A 22,855-nucleotide genomic window follows, 5' to 3' on the forward strand; every position below is an offset into this window, starting at 1 on the left:
GGAATGTCTGTCGCCTGTAACAAGTAGGTGAATTTATTATAACTGGCACCTACTCTAAAATAACTGGATATGAGCACATGAAACAATGAGACTACATGTGCCAGGCAATTGCTTATTCTTGTTTCCAGAAGGCACATGTTTCCTGCACCCTTTTTTAATAACTAGACAAATTACAGGAGAACCCAGTATTTAGATTCTACCCACTTTGAGCTATTAAATGCATAAGGAAAAGATTAGTTATGTCCAAGTAGCACGTAATAGAAATATTTTTAAACCAACATGGTTAAGTGTTAAGATTTTTAGAAATCAAAATATTTATTAACATAATTTTAAACTAAAGTCAAAGGTAATAAATCTTCTGTGGTAATGATTTAAGTGCAAGTGATGCTGGCTTTCACATTCGTGTCCTTCATTCAGAGAAAAGGCAGATCAGTTGTTCTTGAACAAGTCAATGCAGCTCTGCAAGAGGGAGACATTGTTCTGGAAGAAAAACAAAAGTCAACATAAACCAATGAATCGCGCTAGGTCTAAGACTTCCTATATAAGAATTAAACTCAAACCCACAGACCTAGCTTTTCTTGAGACATAAAGCCAGAAAACTGGGTTAGTGCTTTTCTTCATTAAATCACTTCTGAACCATAACCTACACCCTTCACCCCATTTTCATGTTGGTGAGTTCCTCTTAGAGGGTCTGGGGCTGCTGCACATAACAGGCTCACTCTAGCACCTCCACCCCCAGGTTTGTTCCCTACACAGTCATGCCTATTCTGCTGTGAGTTAACCTAAATATTACATAAACGAGTCCTTCTTTGAAGCTGAAGGCCTTGAAAAGACCAGATAAAATGTTGCTAAGAATTAGCTATGGGTGAAATTTTTATATCAGATTACAAATGATAAATATTTAAATAGGACTTCACACAAATTGTTTTAAAAGGTCTCACTTTAAAGGAATTAAAAAAATGTAGAATACCCAGAACATTATGGGTATAATTTATGTATAAACGATACTTTAAAGCTCCAACTGAAAGGGACTTGGTTGGGCTTAATCAAGAGGCAAGTGAATAAACACATCTATGCTGTCCCAATAAAGGAATTCAAAATATATACCCAATGTTCAGTCTTTCTGCTTTAACTAATGCTAATGGCTGGTGACAACTCCCTCCTCCAATGGCTCTCTACTGACCCAAAGGCTGACCCAGTTGCCCTGGACCAGATAGCCACTCTAGCGGGGCTCAATCTCAGCTACACCTAGGAACCACTCAAAGAGCCATCCCCAGAAGTTCCAAGTGAATGGGTCTGGGCAACAAAAAGTCTTCAAAGCTCCGTACTAGATTCTAATGCATATCAAGCACTGAGAACCACTGCTCTCCAACTTTTCTGTGCAAAATTAAGCTAGACATTAAATATAAAGTTTTCTTTCTTTTCCAAACCAAAAAGGGAATATCAGAAGACACTTCATAAAACTAGAAAACATTTTAAAAAATGTTTTCCATGAACTCCAGATAATTAAGACCTTCTAATGGTATGCTAGATGGGTCCCAATTATTAGAACGGGTTCTTCAAAGTGTGGCCCGCAAGGACTTTGAGAAGGAGGCAGGGTAGCTACCACCAAGAAAACTCTTCTCAAAAGCAGTATTTTATCAAGATGTTCCAGATTTTCGGTTTGCAGTAGAATAAGTACTCTAACAAGTAGCTCCCACCTATACTACAGGGGATTAAAACCATAGCGCAAACGCCTCTGCCTGATGAGGAAATAACTTAGGAGATAGTAAATTGGGAAATACCTTAGGAGAAAAAAAGTTGTTGGCTTAATTTGAAGAAAATACTTACCCTAGCATGCTTTATTTCCAGTTCAGACATTTCAATTAGGTTTTTTCTAAATGCTGCCACTCTCTTTCGTTTGAAATTGCTTAGTTCTACAAAAGAGAAAGTTTACCAAGAAAAATTGAGTACTTTTCAAGTTTAACTTCCAAATATCATCCCGTGATGCACCACCACATCTCACATTTTCATCATCTCTGCAATTGGTACACATACATTTTACGGACACTGCAGTGACGTGCTTGTCATTGATGTTAAGTGAACAATACCACCCAACCACCAACCATCAAAATTCAGAGAACGGCTACTGACTTGGAGAATCTGAGTTGAGTGGCTTTGCCTTAACCTCTAGGTTCGTGTTTGTGGCGAAAGGGCTGGGGAGGTGGTGATCCATACGCACTTTAACCAGTGACTTTTTTATGGATTACTTTTAAACTGTGAAAACCCTCCCTAGCTCAAGCTGGTGCACTAGGGTACTCAAACTTATCCTCCTGTATCATGTCTATACAGCAATGTCCAACAGAGATATAATGCAAGCAGCCACATTAAAAACTCACACAAAAAATTTTGTACTGATGTGTTACTAACAATACCTTGTGTATATGAGGCCAAACAGGTCTTCCTTCGGCTGTCAAAATAAGCTCGCCTCCTTCATCTGAGACTCGCACAGAAGACCAGACTTAACATTAACGTCTCCCATGCTGCCTGCTCACGCTGTATTGTTTTACTATGTTCACTTGATTGACTCTAATCAGTTCAGCCACAAATTTTACAAAGAACTGGGATCAAAGGCCAACAGGTTAAGTAAGATCCGTTCACCTCTGTATTTTTCAGAATAGTTTATACTTTTAAATTATCATACACTCAGGCTCACAATTTGAATGAAGAAAATAAATTCTAGCAACATAGGGACAAATCTCAGGCAATAACGATAGGCCTAGATTGGTCCCATTTTAAAACTTTGTGGTTTTCTTTCATCCCCTCTAAAACTGTCAGAGCCTCTAAATTCTGACTATATAATAACCTAAGATTTCAACTCAATACTTTTGAAGTCAGTTAAAATTCGCTGTTTAAAAAATTTATTTTAATAGGGCGAGGTTCCTATGAAAGAATCCAAAAGATAGCCACATGAGCATGTCTGCATGTCATTTGCAAAGTTTTTGTGCAGAGCAGCTCTGTCCCTTATAGTTCAAACATTATAGTCCTAAATAGACACGACCCAAGACAAAGGAAAACTCTACTGTTCATTGCTATTATTAGGACGTTTCCAGATATGCCTAGATTTTGAAACTACAGGGGAGAAAAAGTTTTTGGAAAACAAGGTCTTAAAATGAAATTGGGATTTCTCATGGGAACCTGAGTTTTGAGAGGGTGGGGAAGCGTTTTAAGGGTGAATCAAGTACAGAGTCCTACTATAATTACATTTGTTCTGAAAGACACATTCTTTACTTTGCTCTGGCTTGTTCCATGGCCCCTACAAATTATCAGCAGTGAGGTTCCTTGAGGAAAAGACTATATTACACTCATGTTCAATGGAAATGGTGCACCATCTCCCAAAACCTAAGCTATATTAAAAAGGAATGAGGGAAGGCAAGAAAGAACCCTTCCCTCATGGACTGGAATTGAATCATCATCATGGGAACATGATTCCTTGGGAGAGAGAGGGAGAGAAGGAATAAGACAGAGAGGGAAAGGGAAGGGGGAGGAGAGGGAAAAGGGAAGACAAAGGGGGGAGGGGAGTGCGGAAGGGGGAGGGAAGAGAGAAGCTATGTGCACCTAAACATACCCCTACATTTCCTCACTGTAAGCAGAAGGGCCCAAAGCAGAGGCCCCACAGGAGCAATGAGTGTATTTAGCACCCAAACCTTGTTACTAATCTTTTAAGAAACAAGAATCTGGGCTTCTGGAAGAAATGGAGACTTCCAGGGCAATAGTGGAAAAGAGTAGTAAGATTAGTATAGAACATCTAACTACTGAACAGAATGGGAAGTATGTCATAAGGATATGTCGACTTAAAGATACTCCCCACTGGCTAAGTTTGGACAATTTGAGCACCAAAATAACTTAGTACAGTGATGAATTTAAAAACTGTTTTCAAAAATTGGAATCCTGACTAATAACAAAAATAAGGAGAGAAGAGAAGGCTTGTGCTTAAAGAATAATGTCAAGTGCTGACTTAGAAAGGGAATGCGAAAATTGGGAGGAGGAAAATCACCTTTTTGCAACCAAGAGTAATGGTTGACTCAGGCAAGAATCATCAACGCAGGCTATACTTAGGGAGAAAGTTGAAGAGTAGGAAACATGCAGTCTTAAATTTTCTCCCCATGGATTGCTAATTAGTGGCATGAGAAAAAAATGTTAACTATATAGTGGAGAAATCATGTAACACCTGATTGGGTAATCAAAATTAATACCACAACACTCTAAAACTGCTTAGGTGAAGATAGACAACATGCCTTCAGATACTATACCCTAAGAAGGACGCATTATTTATATAGTAGTTTGTTGGAAATGCATACCTGGAACCGAATCTTGAGAAAACAGGCCAATCAAAAATGAGAAACATTCTATTTGTAAAAAAGAGATTATGGTCTTCAAAAGGGCCAATGTTGGGGCCACCCGTGTCTCGGTTGGAGCACCATGCTCCAAACACCGAGGCTGCTGGTTCAATTCCCACATGGGCCAGTGAGCTGCGCCCTCTACAGCTAAGATTGTGAACAACAGCTCTCCCTGGAGAGCTGCAGCTGGGCTGCTGTGAGCAGTGAGCTACCTACCGCCAGCTGCTATGTGCCGTGGCCGGTGACCATCGCGAGTGGCTGGCAGCCTGGCTGCCATGAAGGTCTGTGAGTGGCCGACCGACACTGGCGAATGATTGCCTCAGCCAGGGGGAGTGCGAGGCTCATAATACCAGCATGGGCCAGGGAGGGGTGTCCTACCCAACTAGACTGAGAAAAACAATGGCTTGAATCGGAGTGGGGAGGTGGGGGAGGAGGCAAATGTCATTGAAAAAAAAAAAAAGAGGCTGAGACCAGTTCCTTCCAAATTAGACTCAGGAGATATGAAAACTGAGATTATTGAGACTAAGAATTAAGACAGTAGATTGTATTATATTGTATCAAAGTTACTAAAGTACTACTGTATAGAGGTAAGAGAAATGCACAACAAGGTTCTTAGAAATAAAAGGACCACAATATATAAAACTTACAGTTAAAAAAAAAACACAATGTGTTTATAAAAACACACACGGTAGGACACGTGCCAAGTGACAAAGCAGAAGGGACAAGTGATCCCAAGTAAAGGATGTATGAGTATTCTCTGGTATTTGTGCAACATCTCTCTGCAAGCTTGAAATTATTTCCAAATAGAAAGCAAAAAGAGTGACCCCGCTCGACCTTCTTTTGCAGACTCAGAAAGCTGTTCAAATTTCTGGCAGCATTCCTGCTGGTGTGCCTCAGCCAACTTGACGTCTTTGCTTTTTAAGCGGGCCTTATCCAACGCTTTATTTGAGTTCTCATAGTCAATGAGGGCTTTGGTGCGCCTGTATAAGAGATCCTGAAAAGAAAATTAACAGGTATGACACGGTAGTTCACTTTACCCTGAAAAATCTCTAGAGAACAAAATAGGAAGACTGAAGACTAAGTATCTAAAATACTCTGAAACATTCTTATAACCCTATCCTGTAAACCTGCTTCTAGGGATCTGCCCTGAGGATCTAATCTGAAATAGTCTGCAATCTTACAGCAAATTAAAGTTACCTCATTATCTAAAATGGGAAATTATGATGCATGTATGACAGATAGATAAGGTTCGGTTTTGTGTATAGTCAAAAAATTTGTGTTTACCATCAGCACTTAAATCCATTATAAAGACAACAGTCTAATGTGTGTTTTAAAAAAATCAAGTAAAAGACTAAGGAAACATGCCAAAGGACAAATTAAAATAAAACTAAACTATGGGGAAAATAACAAATTTCTACTTCCTGATGACATTTTCCTGTTACATATTTTCCCTATCTAATTTTATGTTGCCTGCTTCAGTATATTTTATATAAAAATAATTTAAACATTTTGTTCAGGGGATTGGAGATAGTGAAGAATGCATGTTTCATTCCAAAAGGTCATTCTGCTTGCCTTTTATGATTCAAAGTCTTCAGTGACAACTGCTATTCAATAAAAACTCACAAATCCCCAAGCCCTTTCTACCTCAGAAATAGACCTTTTGATATGTCTTTGGTTATGTCCCACATCCAATAACTGAGAATCCCCCAAACTATTATCTGTACTCAGCACCTCCCCTACTGCTTCTGAGCCAATACAATCTAAGTATACAGTGCCACATAAAGGCATGTCACCATGAAGAGATTTCAATCAAAATGCAACTGGAGGACACGAAATGAAGAACCTCATTATGTGTACCCCCTCAGAAGAATAGAACTTAAGGACTAAGAGGTCGATTTGCAGAAGACCCAGAAAAATCTCCTGACTAATGAACTTACTGCTTGAATTCTGGCTGGACTTCAACTCTTTCTACTCCTTTGCCCACAAATACAGCCCACCCCGAATCCTCAACGGACTCACCTATGACTTGTCACAGATGCTTTTTAGAATTGCAGTTCTGCTACTCCTCAATAAACTCAATTTCTGGTAACTCAAGCTCATCTCAGTTTATACCTCTATTTATTTAGGTCGACATCACTTAAACAATCCTGACAAATTCCTATCTTCCTTCATTTTTATCAAGAATACATCTCTAACATCAAACCTCTTCTGGGTCACGGCCAGGTGGTCTTGCACTCCTCTGAGGACTTAAAGAACTTCTTACCTTAGCAGCCTCTATATTGAGCATGTAGTATCGGAGAAGCTCTGTCAGCTTTAAATCTTCGTCTGAGGAGACTCGACTCTCTACTTTCTATTTAAAAAGTACAATAAAGGTCACCATCATCTAAACAGAAATCTACAGATTATAAAGCATTTAATGAACATCAACATAAAAATCCTTACCCTAAGTTTTTCAAATAGCTCAGCAACCTTCAGTAGGTACCTGAAAATATACACATGATTTTAGTTTAAGGTCTTGAATCATGCATGATGTATGATTTTATAAGTACTCTAAGACATGAAAGCTGTGTTAACCAAAGTCAGGTTCTAATGAACCACCACCATGGGTGTCCCAAAGCAATAAATATATACTATTTCATCTTGGTTCTGCCATTAGCCTGACTTCCATTTTGAAATCAGAAATACTAGTACCTGTTATACCAAGCCTAAGTGTTAAGTAGGATACTGTCTCACACTGAAAGTGGCCAGGGTAGAAAAACTGTGAGAAATTCATATTAAAAAAAAGCTCAAGATCAAACCGGGGTCATTACATTATCCTTATGATCACCTTAATCAAATCTCTTGAAGTCAGTCCAGGGTATTCAGGTAAATGACAAGCACCACACGTCAAAGAACACACAAGGCAAACTTCACTCAAAGACAACTCCAAAATTAAAATAATCTATAAGAAACAGACATGTAATAAAGGCTTTGATGACAGCCACCATGTTGGATACAGAAGTGCCCTCTGAGTGCCCTACAAAGTGTCTGTTCAAGGATGTGTAAGACTTGAGTTCCTGGAATATATCGACTACCCTTGATGAGCTTGTACTCAAGAGCACAGCTAAAACTATGTAGTCACTGTTCATTAACTTTAATTCATTAAACCACCTAGTTTTCAATTAGGGGAAATGCTTTTCCAACAAAAACTTACTTTTTGATGACTGTGGGCTCTTCTAAAGCCAGGCTATGTAGGCAGGCTGCAGTGTGGATATAGTCATCTGAAACATCTGCAGAGACAATAACAGCCCTTTTTATATGAATAGAGCTGGCACATTAACAAAGCTAAGTGGCTAGTGGGTGAATGGTATTTACTTTTATGAGATCTGGTCATTTTGTCAGCTTTTGCACATGAATCCTTGATCCTATTATAATAGTTAATGAGGAAATTTTTCTCTTGCTCAAAGAAGTCATCTACCTCCTAAAAAGGGAAGAAAAAAGAAATTTAAGACGCAAAACTTTTAATAATATGAATGTGTATTTATTTTCTATTATCTAACAATTCTGCTATACTAGTGGTTCTGCCTGGTGGGTTGCTACCTAGCCTTCGGTGTAGGTGGTGTGATGAATTTGGTCAGTTCCAGACTAAGAGGCAATACCAGTATCTGGTGGGCACCCCCAGTGACACCAAACAGGACAATCCCACACACCTTAAAAGCAATGCCAATGAGATAGTTACAAAAGTTTCCAAATTTCTGACAATGCCTCCTCTATTCAGGGTGCTTACTAAAGCCCTCAAGTGAGAAAGATAGGTATTAAATAGTAGCTGTTGAAATAACTCACTTAAAAAGGGACTGGGGGACTGAGGCGTGAAGAAATAAATTGTACCTATGTGGGTAATGAGAGACTTGTATATTAATTTGATTTTCTAGAACAGCACTGTCTAGTAGAAGTGTGTGAGCTATATGGGCCATTGAAATTTTTTCTAGTAGCCACATTTTTTAAAAAATAGGTGAAATTACTTTTAATATTTTACTTAACCCAGTATCTCTAAAACAAAAAATTGTACATGATTTTATTCGTATCAAGTACTTGAAATCCAGCATGTAAATCAAAATTTGGTTCCTTAACTGCACACAAGTGCTCAACTGCTACTTGTGTCTGGGGCTACCAAAATGGACAGTATAGTTCTGGACAATGGCATGAAATACTGATCTTGTAGCTTATTTTCTATTTAATAATAATCTAAGCTCTCTCCTTACAGAAAAGGAGAAAATGAAGACTTAAGTGTGGGTAGGTTTATTCCCTCTCAGGGAAAGAACAGGGTTATTTGGGGAAAATAAGTGAACATTAAATGAGTATATAAAAATAACCAAAAATTTAAAGAAATTACTACATTTCTGAGAAGTTGATACCATTTGTTTCACAAATGTTTTCTGAAGAAATAAAAGTTCACATCCACACGAAGTCAAGAATTTTCTGTAACAACTAAAAGCAACTTACCTTAACTCCAGAAAAAAGGACTTCATCAGCACTTTTCACCACACTTTTGAAAAAGCCACCAAACATCTCTTTGGTATTCTTTCGCCTAACACTTAGCTGAAAAAAGAGAATTCCAAAAGAATAGTTTGTGTTACACAGATTTTTCAAGGTTCTTTTAAAGAAGTCCTGAGTACATTCCAAGTAGGTGTTCAATTGCATAGGCACACACCTTAAATTCCATCCCAACCACCAGATTTAAAATATCCAATAAATGACTAAACCACAGGTCAGAATTCTAAAAGTGTGACTAAAGAGATATTTTGAAAAACTATCTAGGCACCAAGTCTTAGTAGCTTTTAAATTCTTGGTAAAGTTACTGTTCTGTTCTATTAAATTTCACTGGTTAGAAGACACTGAGGAAATTTCTAAGTCAGGGCCTGCCTCATACATATTAACAGAAAATTAACACGTTGGGAAAAAAAAAGGCACGCAGGTATTCTTTCAACAAAACGGTAGCCAGGGAGAAAACAAATGTGGATCAATTCAAGTTCCTTCTAATAATCCCAAACTAACTGAGGGAAGAACACTAGTCTTTAGAATGGGAAAAGGTCAAAATCTTTAGTAGCCTTTTATAAAAATGTCTTACATAATGGATCTGTGGGGAAGGGAAAGTGGCATCTAAAAAAGGTTTCTGGTGTGTTGGTAAGAAATTCAGAATTTTAAGTCAATTTTTCAGAAAATATATCAAGTGTATTTTTAAAAAGTATAGTCTTGTACATTTTAACTGGATCACAGAAATGGAATTAAAATGCCTTACATCCTGATCATATTCCAGGAAAACATGAAAGTTGCGGTCCTTATTGAGAATAGGGTGAGAAGACAGCCTCTGAAGAAAGACTTCATGGGAGGATACAGTCTTCTTAAAGACAGCAAGATATTCACTGGAAGAGAAACACACAAGGCATTGTGTTGGCATTGTTTAACTAACAACCACTACTGCTCCCAGTTATCATCAGTGTTCTGCTCATGCCTCTAAGCAAAATATCTGAACCGGACCAAAACATTTTGGTATTACTTTTTATCTAATTAGGTAGTAAGGTAGTTGTCATTTTGGAACCTGTGGAATGAGCAAATGAAAGGGGAAAGTGGTATTTTAATTGGGGTTGATGGAGCAAGTCTGCAAAGCCCAAAACCTACAAGCAAGTACTGCTGGTACTTAGCAGTCACAGAACACTGGTTTCTTTAAAATAATGAAAACCCTTTAATTCTGCAGCTATGTACACAGCATTGAGTCTAACAAGACTTGGAATTGTCAGAAACTATAAAGCAGCTTTATCTCCATCTGTACATTAAACATCACTGTAAACTCCTCGATGGTAGGAACTTGAGTCTGTTGTGTTCGGTGCTTTATCCTGAGTTGGTTAAGACAGGCAGTCAAGTGTATGCGGAATGATTCAGGACCTGGAGGTACTTGAGCACTGGACTAGATAGTATGGTCTTGGGGCAGAGCATTAAGAGAACTACTGAAATGAGCACCTGAATTCCAATATACTGATGGTGGAAGAGGGGAAGGAGCCAAGATGTAGTACAAGAATGGTTTCATAAGAAACTTTCATGCAATAAAAAACCCACTTTTGCTTGAAATAATTAAAATACACTTCCTACGGACCTGGGCTTCTTTCAAACCATCAATGTGGTTATTATTCATAATGCTTCTTTGTACCACATTCACAGCAATCTAGTTTCAACTGCATTTCTAGTAATTAAATTTCAGAGAAGAAAGCTTTGTACATTACATTATCAGCAACCTGAAGAATTCCTTATATAAAAAGACACAAAGGTTTACTTCACTATGCCAGACCAGCATCCCAAAACAAGTATGGTCTACACAGGGGAAACCAGCGAATCTATCCCGTGTTAATGGCCCCCAGGAAGTCAAGGCATAAAGTTCAAAGAATGTGCCCCACACTCTGCAAAATGTAGTTTTAGAAGACACCCTAGGGGATGGCCTGTTAGCTCAGTTGGTTGGAGTGTGGTACTGGTAACACCAAGGTTACCAGTTCGATCCCGGCATGGGCCACTGTGAGCTGCGCCCTCCTTTAAAAAAAATAAATAAATAAAAAGACAACAGTAGGCAACTAATTAACTACCATACTTTAAAAAAATTAAATTAGTTGTCAGGTTGTTATTTCTGTATGTTACCACTTTTTTTCTCAACAGATAGAGTCCCATCAAAGAGACCCACTTACGCTTCCAGCTCTTGCTTCATCTTGGCAAATTCTTCTTTGGTCATAGACCCTTCACCCTCTCCCAGTTTCTGCATTTTCTCTCGAGGGCCATCAAAGTCAGGCTTTGTAGGAGCAGGCGGAATCTGCAGCAGAGACAGGTAACCTGTGAGCATTCTCATGCAGGCAGTGATACTCTAGTTGGGGACTGTGCATGAGAGGTGTCCAGCCCTGTTGGTCAATCTGTTTTTCTCTTAAGCTTATTCCTTTTGGCCACTAAAAAGAAGTGTCCTGACCACAACTGGCGCTCGCTTTGAGTGTAATCACTTATTCAGTTTACCCAGTATGGACAATTAGCAGGGAGGGTACAATAGTATCTATCCTGCTTCAATGTCAGTTTAAAGTTTATATATTAATATTACAATCAGGGCTAACATGAAGCTGGTGAAGAACCACCAAGATTATAGTCAGTAGACTTCAAAAGGAGTTTTTAATTCCAGAGGATAATCAAAAGATTCTAATTTTGAGTGAAGAGAACATTCTTAAATACAAGCTTCAGTACTAATTTTGTTTAATTATTTGGCCAGATTCTTCAGTCGGCCTGGCAAGACAAGCCACTTAATTCTCCTTTAAAATCAGCTAAGACTCTTCCTGCAGCCATGCATTAACTCTAAAAATCTGAGCACTATGACAACTGCCTCCTTTACTTTGAGCAGACTAAAACCCTTTTGAGAAATGTACTGCATAACATCACCAATACTGAGGTTTTCCTAAAAATCAATTCTACTTGATGCCTAAAGAAAAATGCCAGAAACACCAAACCCAGAGGTAGGTAAGAGTTAGTTAAATCATGAAACTGTTTACCCTCTTATACTGTACAAAATGTAAGACTGTATGTTTCATTTCATTCATAACTGTTAACACTATTCTCATATAGTTTAGACTAACAGTAATGGTTAACACATACTCTAGCTGGAAGATGAAATCAGACTATTTTCATAATCCATTTGAAAAGTGGGTAAAAATCTCTTCGGACAAAATGAGCAGCAAAGTAGAAGAAACTAGCTTCAGTTATTATTTGATTTTCCAAAACGCACTTACAATAAGCCCAGCATAGTCTGCAGTTTCAGTGAGAGTGTCATGTAGCCATACAAAGTCTTCATGTTGCCTTGTAACAGAAAACTCTGGGCTCTGAAACGTGGGCAGCGTGGTCTGCAAAGAAAAGTTAACCGGTAACAACCACTTTTAGATACAATGGTTTGAGTTTCCTGGGCTGTACTATGGGAAAATTCTACATAAAAAACATCACAATAAGATCCAATAAAGAACAAAAAGCAGCAACACATAATCTCCCCCATCACCATAAAAAGTCATAGCTAAGATTCAACATATTCTTTAAGTTATTCTTTTCACAAAACTCCACCTTTCAGGTCAACTCAGGCAGGTATTATCATGTAGTCTTCACACTGCCTCCTGAATAACGGAGGTATGGTAACCAAGCCACCAAGGTATTAAGAGAAAACCATGTGGGAGAGGACCTTTGCTTTATTTAAACCTAAGCCTCAGTTTCCTCACCTATAAAACAGGGATAATAAAACACTATAAGGTTGTTATAAAAAAAAAAAAAAAGATCAAATCCATGTAAACCCTTTATAACAGTGCCTGACATAAGACAAGCACTCAAATACCTTTTAACTGGTATGGAAGGAGAAATGAGGTTGAAAATGGTCCTGAAAGGACTAATTCTAAGAAACTAAACTTACTTTCTACATATTCCAGATTGCTGTATTGTCAAATTAAAAATTTGGAGAAGGAAATAGTTTTTTTAATCACAAGAATTAAGTGGGGCAAAGGACAAGAACTCAGTAAACATGAGAAAGCAAGCACCTCCCATGCAGACAAATTAAAAAGACAAAGTGGAAGAATTCAACTGTGTAGGTTTAGTTGGCTCCCCTACAGCACTTCGCCTGGTTGTAACAGCAGCAATACCCACAGCCCTAGGGCTCCACCACAGTGGTAAATCCTGCAACAAGTGGACTTATCTGAGGCTCACTACCAGGAAGATGAGGGCGGTGCTCACTTTGCCATGGTGCGACACTGCAAACAAATGGCAACCATTTCAGTTCTGGAAGTCTCTTCTCAGAGCCAAGGCTGCAACCTAGCACTGTTTTATTACTGAAGTCATGCAGTCACTTACCTTGGTGTGTACTGTGAACTTGACCTTATCTCTCTCACTGAGTGCATCAGGTATGTCAATCTGAAGCGAGGGATCAACATTCAGGTCCACGGATACAGATCTCAGCTGAAATACATTATTTTTTTTTTTTTGCTATTAGTCTCAAATTCATTTTAGTTCTAAGAAGTATCTTTCCAAAAATGGGAGCTAGTAATTAAAAGCAGTCTATACAAGATCATTTAGAACAAAGTCAGCTGAGATAAATCTAAGAATCTAAGTTTACTTGAAACTGTGGGAAAATCTGCTCTTAAATGCATGAATAGGTCCAAAGTATTGCTGTAATTTGAACAAAGCAATTAGGATTCTAATATCATGTATATTACTTGTTTTATGTCACATGAAAAACATACTTAACCAAATAGTCGAAAAACTGTACTAAGGCTTGAACTAGATAGGAAGAAATCTTCAACTTCTTACATAAGTGCCCAAACTACAAAGAACATTCAAGAGGCATTATCAACCAGACCATACATACCATACATATATCTGAAAGAAGTTAGAGGCTAGGAAAACAGAGAGAAGGCACAGAGAACAGTCATGTAGTGTGGGATCCTGGATGAAAAGATAAGAAAAATCCAGTTCAAGAGTGGACCTATTTATATTCAGGGACTGTTTTCAAGGAGAGTAAAAAAATCTAGACACAAGCGATGAATTGTAAAACTAGCAATGGTCTTAATTAGTAGAATCCCACTATGGTCACACATAAGGGACAAGTGTGAGCACTGCCCTGGAAGCAAAAGTAACAGATTTTGTGAGTTAGCAATTCAGAGAATATACAACTCCTTTTTTGCCAGTTTAAAAAGAATTTTTGGAAGAACTGGACTGTTAGGAAAAAGTAGTTAAAATTGCTTCGCACTAAATTTAATACGACAAATTCCCTAATTCTTAAAACAGACAAGCTGACGATCAACCTGAAGGCCTGACCCAAACAAGACATGAAACTGCATGAATAAACATGTCTTCCCACCCCCCCGCAAACCATGAGCCTGTGCTAAAGTAAAGTTGTCCCAACACTCTAGATTACTGAACAGAGAGAATGCGAAGTGAAGATCGGAGTCAAGAAGATGAGAACGGAATGCTGAGGTTATTTCCCCTTAAATTTCACTTTAGATTTATTTCTTCAAAATAAAAAGTTCAAGACCAAAAACTGATTATCGAAACTAGATAAACTGGTTCAATCAGGTGTAAAAAGATTAAATATATTCACTAAAAATGCACAAATTAGTTCTCTGTATTTTAGAAGTTGTCAGTACCTCCCTTTTCCCATTAGCACTAAGAAAAAATTAAATTGCAAAAACCAGAGTTAGCCCTGTTAACAATGGCTTTCCTCTAAGAAACATGCTTAAAGTTGTCATCATAACATTAGGTATTAGTAAGATCACAATATCCTTAACAGTCCCTGACATCTCAACCTAAAGACTTCTCTCCCAAATGAATTCTTGATGACTCCTATGAAATACTTGCTTGTTTGGCTTAATTTTCCTATGCCCATTTATGAGCTCTTTACAAAGATAAAGCTTCAAGGTCAGAGATATTTCATTTTATCATGCCTGTGACTCTAGCTCTGACATCTCTGATAAAAGCTTCCTTCCTTCTGGTAAGTTACCACTGGGCAAATGAAGAGTTCAAAAAGACCTCAAAATATACACAAAAACTTGACTGCAGAGAATACTGAACACCCTACATATCTTATGTTTGTAGCTGCCAGAGTCAGTACAGGAATAAAGTGGGCAGGTGTAAAAAGGGTAACAGATACTGGTGGAAAGATGGGGGCAGCTTACAGGACAGGTCTAAGGTGCATTTCCCTGAGCTCAGCAACAACCTTCATGTTTCCTGAGATTTTCCATTTCCTAAAGAAGTCACATATCCTGGTTTCTAGCCATCTCAATTTCTGAACATGCTGACAATTCCATTTTAGCTCACTATAAGCCAAACAAACTCAATGAGCCTACGAGCTCCACATGGACTAGTTTTGGAATTAGGGGTTGGAGGATCCAAGAGGAATGTAATCTAGTAAATGGGGCTTATTTAATAAGCACCATAGTCAAATTCACAACGAACTTTACCAACTGCTTTTTGTCCCAATGAACAATTCCCTTCTCGTTTCCTCTTTTCCTATGCCCCCAACCATACAGAGGTAATAGCCCAGACTATTTACTGTATCAGTCAGTAATTTTCCTTTCATGCCACCACAGAAATATTTTTTGGCGTAGTTTTTTGGTATGAGTGAGATGAGGATACATATAACCCATACTGCAGCATATAAGCCTCCAGATAATGAAGCAGATAAATCATCAGAAAGTTAAATGTTGTGAAATGTTTAAAACTTCTAAGTCAGCACTGTATTCTTACTCAGGAAGCATTAAACATCAAGTGTGATTAAAAGCTCAGCTTTCCTTCTGCTTAGTCAACAAAGCCAACACCCCACAACCCCATGCCACAATAGCTGCTAAATAAATCACCAGGATGGAGGGTATAAGGAGTGGGTTGTATCCCTCCATATATTTTCCCCCACTCATTCACCTCTATCCCCACCCTAAATAGGCATCCAGAATACTGCTTAGCACTGCTGACCAACACCGTGAGTCTCTGACTTGGGCCACAAGTGTCAAAATGCCCAGAATGGCTGTTTAAATCAGTGGTGAAAGGCAGGCAGGCTTCAGAACGGTGTCATGTTAATTTTTCCATTGTAGATTTCTACAGAAACCACTATATCACATACCCAAAGTTTTAGGTGGAGTTTCAGTCCCCAATGTACTTCCTGTCAGATTAATCCTTATAGTAAAGATTACAATAATCTTTGTGACAAGAAAAAAAGCAGGTGGGGGGGATAAACAAGCACTGCTTCATTTAGAAAGCAAAATTTTGACTGTTTTACCGATACAGAATCCCTGCACATTTTCTCACCTGTTCATCAACCTGTTCATCAGCCTCCCAAGTGGGGCACATGACAATGGCTGCAGGACAACTGCAAAGCTCTGAACTGAGGACCACTTTTGGTCCAAATCTCACTTATGACTCGCTTTGGTACTTAACACCATCTGCAAAGCTCCCTCTTCAAAAGGTTTAATGGCTCACGGATGGCAAAGGACACAACACGGAAGGCTAGATTCTGAAATTCGAGCCAACAGGGGAGAACAGAAGATATATACAGAAGATGTAAGTGCCGTTATGGTCCATACAGACTCCAGTTTACTAGTGCCATACAGCCAAAATAATAAGACACAATGGAAAGAAATCTCCATAGTAACTCTAACCTGCTAGAATGTGAGCTAGTTGAGTAGCCATTTAAGTTTAATCAATTTTGTATACAATGTAAAAAAAAAAAAATTGAATATGCCAACCCCTATATTTCCATCTTAATTTGAATGTTGCAAAGAAACTACAACAGATAGAAAAATACTAGTATATATTTAAGTAATTTTCTGGTTTCCATTCCCAAAGCAGAAGCAATGTACTTATTAGCCAGCACATGTTAGCTATATCAGTGTGTCTTGCCTTGAAAGCGTTTCTCTTCTCTCTCCTACGGATTTTTGCTGTTATCCTTCATCCCACTGCCTAAGGAACTAAGAACTCTACCAGGGACACAGCCAATGTGACAAGTCATCCATGAATGGTCTGTTGACAGCATGGAGCCAAAATAAGCAAGAAGCTTCCCACCCGGATCACATTTTCACTTTGATCACAGGAAGCAAGAAACAGCGTATTTCAGTTAGAAAGGTATACATACCTTGCCTAGTCAAATACTCATTAGTGAGGAAATAAACCCAAAAAGGTTCTGCTGCACACACTAGACTTGCATTAATTTCTGAAACCAAGACTCACATGATACATACTTCTGAAACATGTATTACTTTGTTACTGTTCCAACTCACAGGAAAGAAGTGCTCTTTAGAAATTCTAATTACTATATCCTTCTTCAAATCCCTCTTTGTGGTTCAAGACTGGTGTGAATTATTTGTTAGTTTTCTTCCATCTTGCAGGTAACCAAAACCTGTTCTATCCCAGCTTTTCGTTGTGGCACTGGTGTATGAAAACTGAACAGACTATAAGCAATGTACGAGCTCTTCTTTCACAGGTATGTGTTTCTCATGTCTTACCTCCCCTCATCTCGCCCTTCACCAATTGGTTCTTCCCTTCCTGTAATTCAGGCCTGCCTATATCTTAGTCTTCCAGGACAAAAGAACCAAAGGCTTCTGAAGATCTTAATCTACTAACATAGGTAATAGTTATAGAAGTTAGTCATAAGCTTCAAAACTCAAGGGCTACAGCATGTGATCAGATTTCCACCACTCATCTTGGAGAGACAGGACCCAGAGGGACCCATCTCTGCTGACACCAACCCTTCTTTCCGGTAGTCCACCAACACACACAAGCTGTCCACAGTAGAACACCACAGACTGCAGGGCATTTGGAGGCTACATGGCCCCAAGTTCCTAGAACAGGAACAGAAGCTTGGAAGAAGGTCAGTGCAGCGCACTCAGCGAATGGATAAACTGAATCATCATTTCACAAGGCTGCAAAGCCCATGAACTCATGAACTACGAACACAGAACCAGAAAGATTAAGCTGGATTACTGGCTTAAATAACATTCATTTCGGAGAACTGACTCTGGGTGGTGAACACACAATGGGATTTACAGATGATGTAATACAGACTGGTACACCTGAAATCTATGTAACTTCACTAACAATTGTCACCCCAATAAACTTTAATTAAAAAATAAAAAACAATATTCATTACAAGAAATCCATCTAATTATTAGATACCTCGATTACTTTCAAACGAATTCACAAAGTGAAAGGGTTGAACTATATGATCTCTAAGGATCTCCTAGCACAGAAGTTCTACTGGGAATCAACAAAGCACTGCTAGAGGAAGGGCTGGAACAAATAGAAAATTTCTTCCACTCAAAGCTAAAGCCCTTCACGTACTATCGAATCCCATCAAGGCTCCCTCCCAAAAGTTGCCTGGTTTATCAAGTCCACAGCCCTCTGCTAACAAACAAACCTGACATGTTACACATTACTCAGGTTGAGGGTATTTAACAACATCCACTGCCTGACCTTTCTGATCAAACCAAATAGAAATAGGTTTGAAAAAAAAAAAAAAAAAATTACTTCACCACCAACAAAGATTCAGCAACATGGAGAGCCATCTGAGCTTAAGCTTGTGTTATCTGAGACACAATGGCAGCATGGAGAAGACTGCCTGCTTCATGGTGAGATTTCTGCTGCTTTGATTCAGAGGTACCACATATTTCCCAGCTCACTTAGATGTAAATATTCCAGCACCTCATTTCATCACTCACCAGCAGCTTTGTACTGCTTTTCAAGAAAGATCAAGTGAAAGCCAAGAGGTTGGCTTCTGCATTTGTACTTATCAGGTACACTGACTAGAATGAAGAGTAGGGGTCTGTCCCTCAAAAATAAGTAAGCCATAATAAACTCTTCCTCAGGCAGAACATGCATTCCACAGGTTAATATAAGCAGCTGTTCTAAGAAAATTACTCTTCTCTTCAGACTACATAGTGGTGCCTGAAAAAGTTACACCAAATTTGTAAAAGGGAATGCGGGAAGGTGACAAGCCAAGGACCCAATATCTGAACTGAAGAAGTTCAGGCCTTCCTAACTGCAACTTACACACTGCTCCGTTATTTATGGTTTGCCTCTGGGGCATGAAACAGTTGACAAGTTCCACGTCCCTCTTTTAGAAGGGCCATCTCTTAAGAGTAACTGAATGACCAATCAGAAAATAAACAAATGTGGAAGTGAAAAAGTAGCTTTTTAGAAAGTAAGATCATGCAAAGAAACTTCTCCATTTGTATTTGTAAAAATCAAGTTTGGCACATTCTTGGGAGACAAGATGTCCTCCTGCAGCCATCTTCCTTCACTCCTTCACAAAGAAAAGGTAGAACTTACAAAGCTCTGAAAATACTTTCCTCAAAATAACTGGGTGCATTAAAAGGTTGTTTCCCTAAATACGACCTAACTTCACGGCATGCACCTCCCACCACTATTTGAAGAGTACTAACCTACAGAATTATTCTTGTCTCATTTCCTCAAGCAAGGCCTTGACAATAAAGAGAGCAAACTGTTTAAAAAGCAGGATTTTAAACCAAGTTCTATCCTGTGGCACATTTCTTAGTGAGCTTCAATTCCAGCCCACAATGTTTTGAATGCTGTAGCATCAGAGGGCACTGAATTCCAACACAGTAAATCTTTTTGTAATCCTAATTGCCCAGAATAAAGGTTCCTCAATATTGGGGGGGGGGGGGGGGGCTGATTCCAAAGATAGTCAATGGTGCTTATATTTTATACAGCATGTTATTTCCTTACAATTTATCAATCATAGATTTGAAAAATATTGAAATACACGAGCACACTAATGATTAGCCTCTGTAACACAACCTGACCCACACATCACATTTTAGAATGCAAAATGTAATAAACCGGTGATTTTCAACCAAGGAACATCTGACAATGCCTGCATGTATGTATTTTTGACTGTCACTCCTGGAGGGAAGAGAGCTACCGTTATCCAGTAGAGACTAGGTATACTGCTAAACACTCTACAATGCACAGGACAATTCACAAATTAACAAGCCCAAAACGTCAATAGGGCTCAGATTGAGAAACCCTGGTTTAAACTAAAGCTCTACAATAGATGTTAGTCACTTACTAGGTCTCACACCAAATAATCTCAGAATCTAGAAATTTCTATAATAGCCTCCCTTAGTCATTTCTTCCTACAGCCAAAAAAAAAAAAAAAAAAAAGTGAGATCATGACCTGCCCTAAAGTAGTACTCACAAATGTTGGGATCTTACAATACTGTGCACAAGTTACTGATCCAGAACCAAGGCTTGCGGGCAGCTTTGGTAAATCGTACTTCCAGAGTTTAAAAAAGAAAAAACGAAGTCGAGCTATCAAATGTAGAAAACGTCAGTACACAAAAATTTGTAAACTTGGACTTGCTGCAGTATTGGTCGAAGTTCAGGGCTGTTCCTATACTAATTGTAGGAGACTTACCCAAGCTGGTGGAGTCAAGTGTCCCTAGAGACAACTTCCACACCAATTAACAAAAAAATGCAAATAAGAACAGCAGTTCTTAAACATTATATGACTGGCTCTGAAGACACCATCTACCCAAAGCCCATGTACCCAACTAGTGAAAGTTACGGCTAAGTTGTAATAGCACTAGGCCGGGAAGGGCTGCCACCTAGTCCTTGCAAAGCTTTTCCCCTGTGCTCAACTTACTTCAGTCTATAGCAATTTAAGAATCATTAAAAAAAAAAAAAAAAAAGTCCTGGGAGGCAATCTGGACTCACACTCAATTTGTTGTAGGTTTTGCTAGACTAATGGGATGAGACTCATCATCATAGAAAAATACACATTGAATGAGTGGGAACCTAAACAGGATGCCCAGGAGAACCTAGAAGGTGCAAAATGACTGGAGGCCAGGGTAACTTTATGGGAACAAGTTCTGCACCATCTCCAATTATTTCCCCCCTACCCACTAAAAACTGTCGGGGGCGGCTAGGGGGAGACACAGGGGCAGCACAGGAGCAGTTTATCACGAGGATGGGCCCAAATGGTGTTAATGCTTTAGTTAACTTTTTCAGAGGTCAGACTTGGTAAAACCCTACTTTTCTAAATTTAAAGATCCAAATACAATCTTGCCCATCAGGTTAACAGCAAAAACCATCTAGGCGATCTATTAAATCAGGAAGCAAAATGAAGCCATGTATTAGGGTAATATTTTATTAAGTTTTATTATTTCCTTATTTCTGTAATTAAAAAAATCAGAAAGAAAATATTTCTATATAATACTTTCCTGTAGCCACTAAATCCAGGAGGCCTTCACAAACCCTTCAGAATGTTGTTATTTTAAATACCAGCTACCACATACTGCATTAACAAATAAGGCCTGCTAAAGCAGTGAAGTCCTTTAAAATAGCTAAAACAGATTCTGATCAAGAAAGTAAGTGCATGTGGGGGGTAATCAAATTGCTATCAAAATTCCTAGTCAGCATCTAAACTTGAAAAAAGTTCCTTTGGAACGTTCTAGAAAGAATAGTCTCAAGTTCCCACTTTCGGTGTTAGTAAAAAAATTTACTTCTCAACTTTCAAGTAAAAATACTACAACCAAGACCCTACTCATGCACAAAGTTGCATTTCAATAACTAATACAGCAATGATACCAGGTGTTGGAACAATCCAGGCATGCTGTGCGTGAACTTTGGTACTAGATGAAAAACAGTCTCTCCAAATAAGACTTCTAAATAGTTCTAACTTTTTAAGACGCCTTCCTACCAGGTTACTTAAATTTGAGAGCGCCCTGCATTTTTAGATTATGTGGGCTTTTTTCCCCCTTTCTCGCAAAAAAACTTTCCTGTTGAAGATTCTGCACGTGACGCTGTGGTTCAGACCAACCTCTCTGAATTGCGAAACTTACTCAAATCTAAAGGAGCAATAAAAAAGCGGAGGGTGTCTCTAAATCTGTCTGTGGTAACCTGAATTTACTGCATTAGTTTACCTTCTAGACCTCAATACTTAAGCGGCATGGGGATAACTGACATAAACACCCAAAATAAAAGTAAAAACCGAGTTCAACAATTATTTGAGCATCTACTAAAAATTACAGAACCCCGTAGTGACGCATTTAGATTTATAAAGTTGTAAGGAACATGCTTCAGATTTTATGGAATTTCCCCAGTATTTGAGCCAAAAAGTTTTCTCAAGGGGGGGCAGTTTAGAAACAACAAAACCACTATTTATTACATGATAAGTGGACTTCATGTTCCCCGTCCAGTCTTCACGAAGCCAAGAAAAGTTTTAAAAACTTTTTACGGAAAAACACATTCTCGGATCTCCAGAAACGCGCCGCGCGCCGGTTCGGTACTGGACACCGGGCCGCGCGTGGTACTAGCAACGGTCCCACGTCTCTGGTTCTCTCTTCCCAGGGTCCGCAGGGAGCTCCCAGGGCAGTGCTCAGAGAGAAGAGAGCATAGGGCGCTCGGGGTCCGGCAGGTGCTTCACACGTGGGGGAGCCCCTCGTAGCAAGATATGGGTGCCCGAGAAGGCCCAGAGCCCCCGGAGGACCGGAGAAGGAATGTGGGGCTTCGCGAGGTCGGCGGGGCCTCGCATCCTGGAGCCTGACAGCGGGGATGGCCTCACCTTGCTGCGGTCCTCCTCCTGCTGCTGCAGCAACTCAGGAACCGCGGCCATGGCGACGCGCACCTCGAGCGGGGGCCGCCTGGCTGTGCGAGGAAAGAAGAGGCTGGACCGCCGCCGCCAGGGCACTTCTCAGGGGCGGCCGCGGCCCCGCCTCCGCTAGCCTCCCTACCCGACAGTGGCAGGAGGCCTCGCGACTCCGCCACCATCCCAGAAGCCCCGAGAAAGGAGACTGGCGTGCCACGTGCTCCCCGCAGCTGCCTCCCCGGGACCCAATGCCGTCCATCTTGGAGCCGGGCAAAGAAGCTACGCGGAGCCTACCCTCGCTCCAGGCCACGCGGAAACCACTGACCGCAGTGCCACACAGGAACGCGGAAAC

At 39.5% G+C, this 22,855-nt stretch overlaps 1 protein-coding gene and 1 non-coding gene across 4 annotated transcripts; both read right to left on the reverse strand.

Moving 5' to 3' along the window:
* Window positions 1-290: 290 nt before the first annotated feature.
* Window positions 291-22,855, reverse strand: SNX5 (sorting nexin 5). 3 transcript variants are annotated; one of them, XM_074318155.1, is made up of 14 exons: window positions 22,798-22,855; window positions 22,480-22,562; window positions 13,263-13,367; window positions 12,167-13,162; window positions 11,090-11,211; window positions 9,658-9,781; window positions 8,862-8,957; window positions 7,734-7,839; window positions 7,573-7,648; window positions 6,822-6,861; window positions 6,643-6,729; window positions 5,214-5,373; window positions 1,831-1,916; window positions 291-480 (listed from the first exon to the last, which is right to left on the reverse strand). In XM_074318155.1, the coding sequence occupies exons 5-14, from the start codon at window positions 11,161-11,163 to the stop codon at window positions 430-432; spliced, it is 900 nt and encodes a 299-aa protein (XP_074174256.1). In that variant the 5' UTR covers window positions 11,164-11,211; window positions 12,167-13,162; window positions 13,263-13,367; window positions 22,480-22,562; window positions 22,798-22,855; the 3' UTR covers window positions 291-429. The 3 variants fall into 3 exon arrangements, with proteins under 3 accessions (XP_074174256.1, XP_019566269.1, XP_019566271.1); XM_019710710.2 differs by having other exon boundaries at window positions 12,167-12,277; window positions 22,798-22,849; XM_019710712.2 differs by lacking the exons at window positions 22,480-22,562; window positions 22,798-22,855 and adding an exon at window positions 13,777-13,848 and having other exon boundaries at window positions 12,167-12,277.
* Window positions 17,576-17,814, reverse strand: LOC141568378 (small nucleolar RNA SNORD17). The gene has a single exon (XR_012491523.1). It is a non-coding gene; the product is annotated as a small nucleolar RNA SNORD17 (small nucleolar RNA).

Source organism: Rhinolophus sinicus, linkage group LG13, assembly GCF_036562045.2.
Source record: "Rhinolophus sinicus isolate RSC01 linkage group LG13, ASM3656204v1, whole genome shotgun sequence".
In the NCBI taxonomy this organism is placed as follows: Eukaryota; Metazoa; Chordata; class Mammalia; order Chiroptera; family Rhinolophidae; genus Rhinolophus; species Rhinolophus sinicus.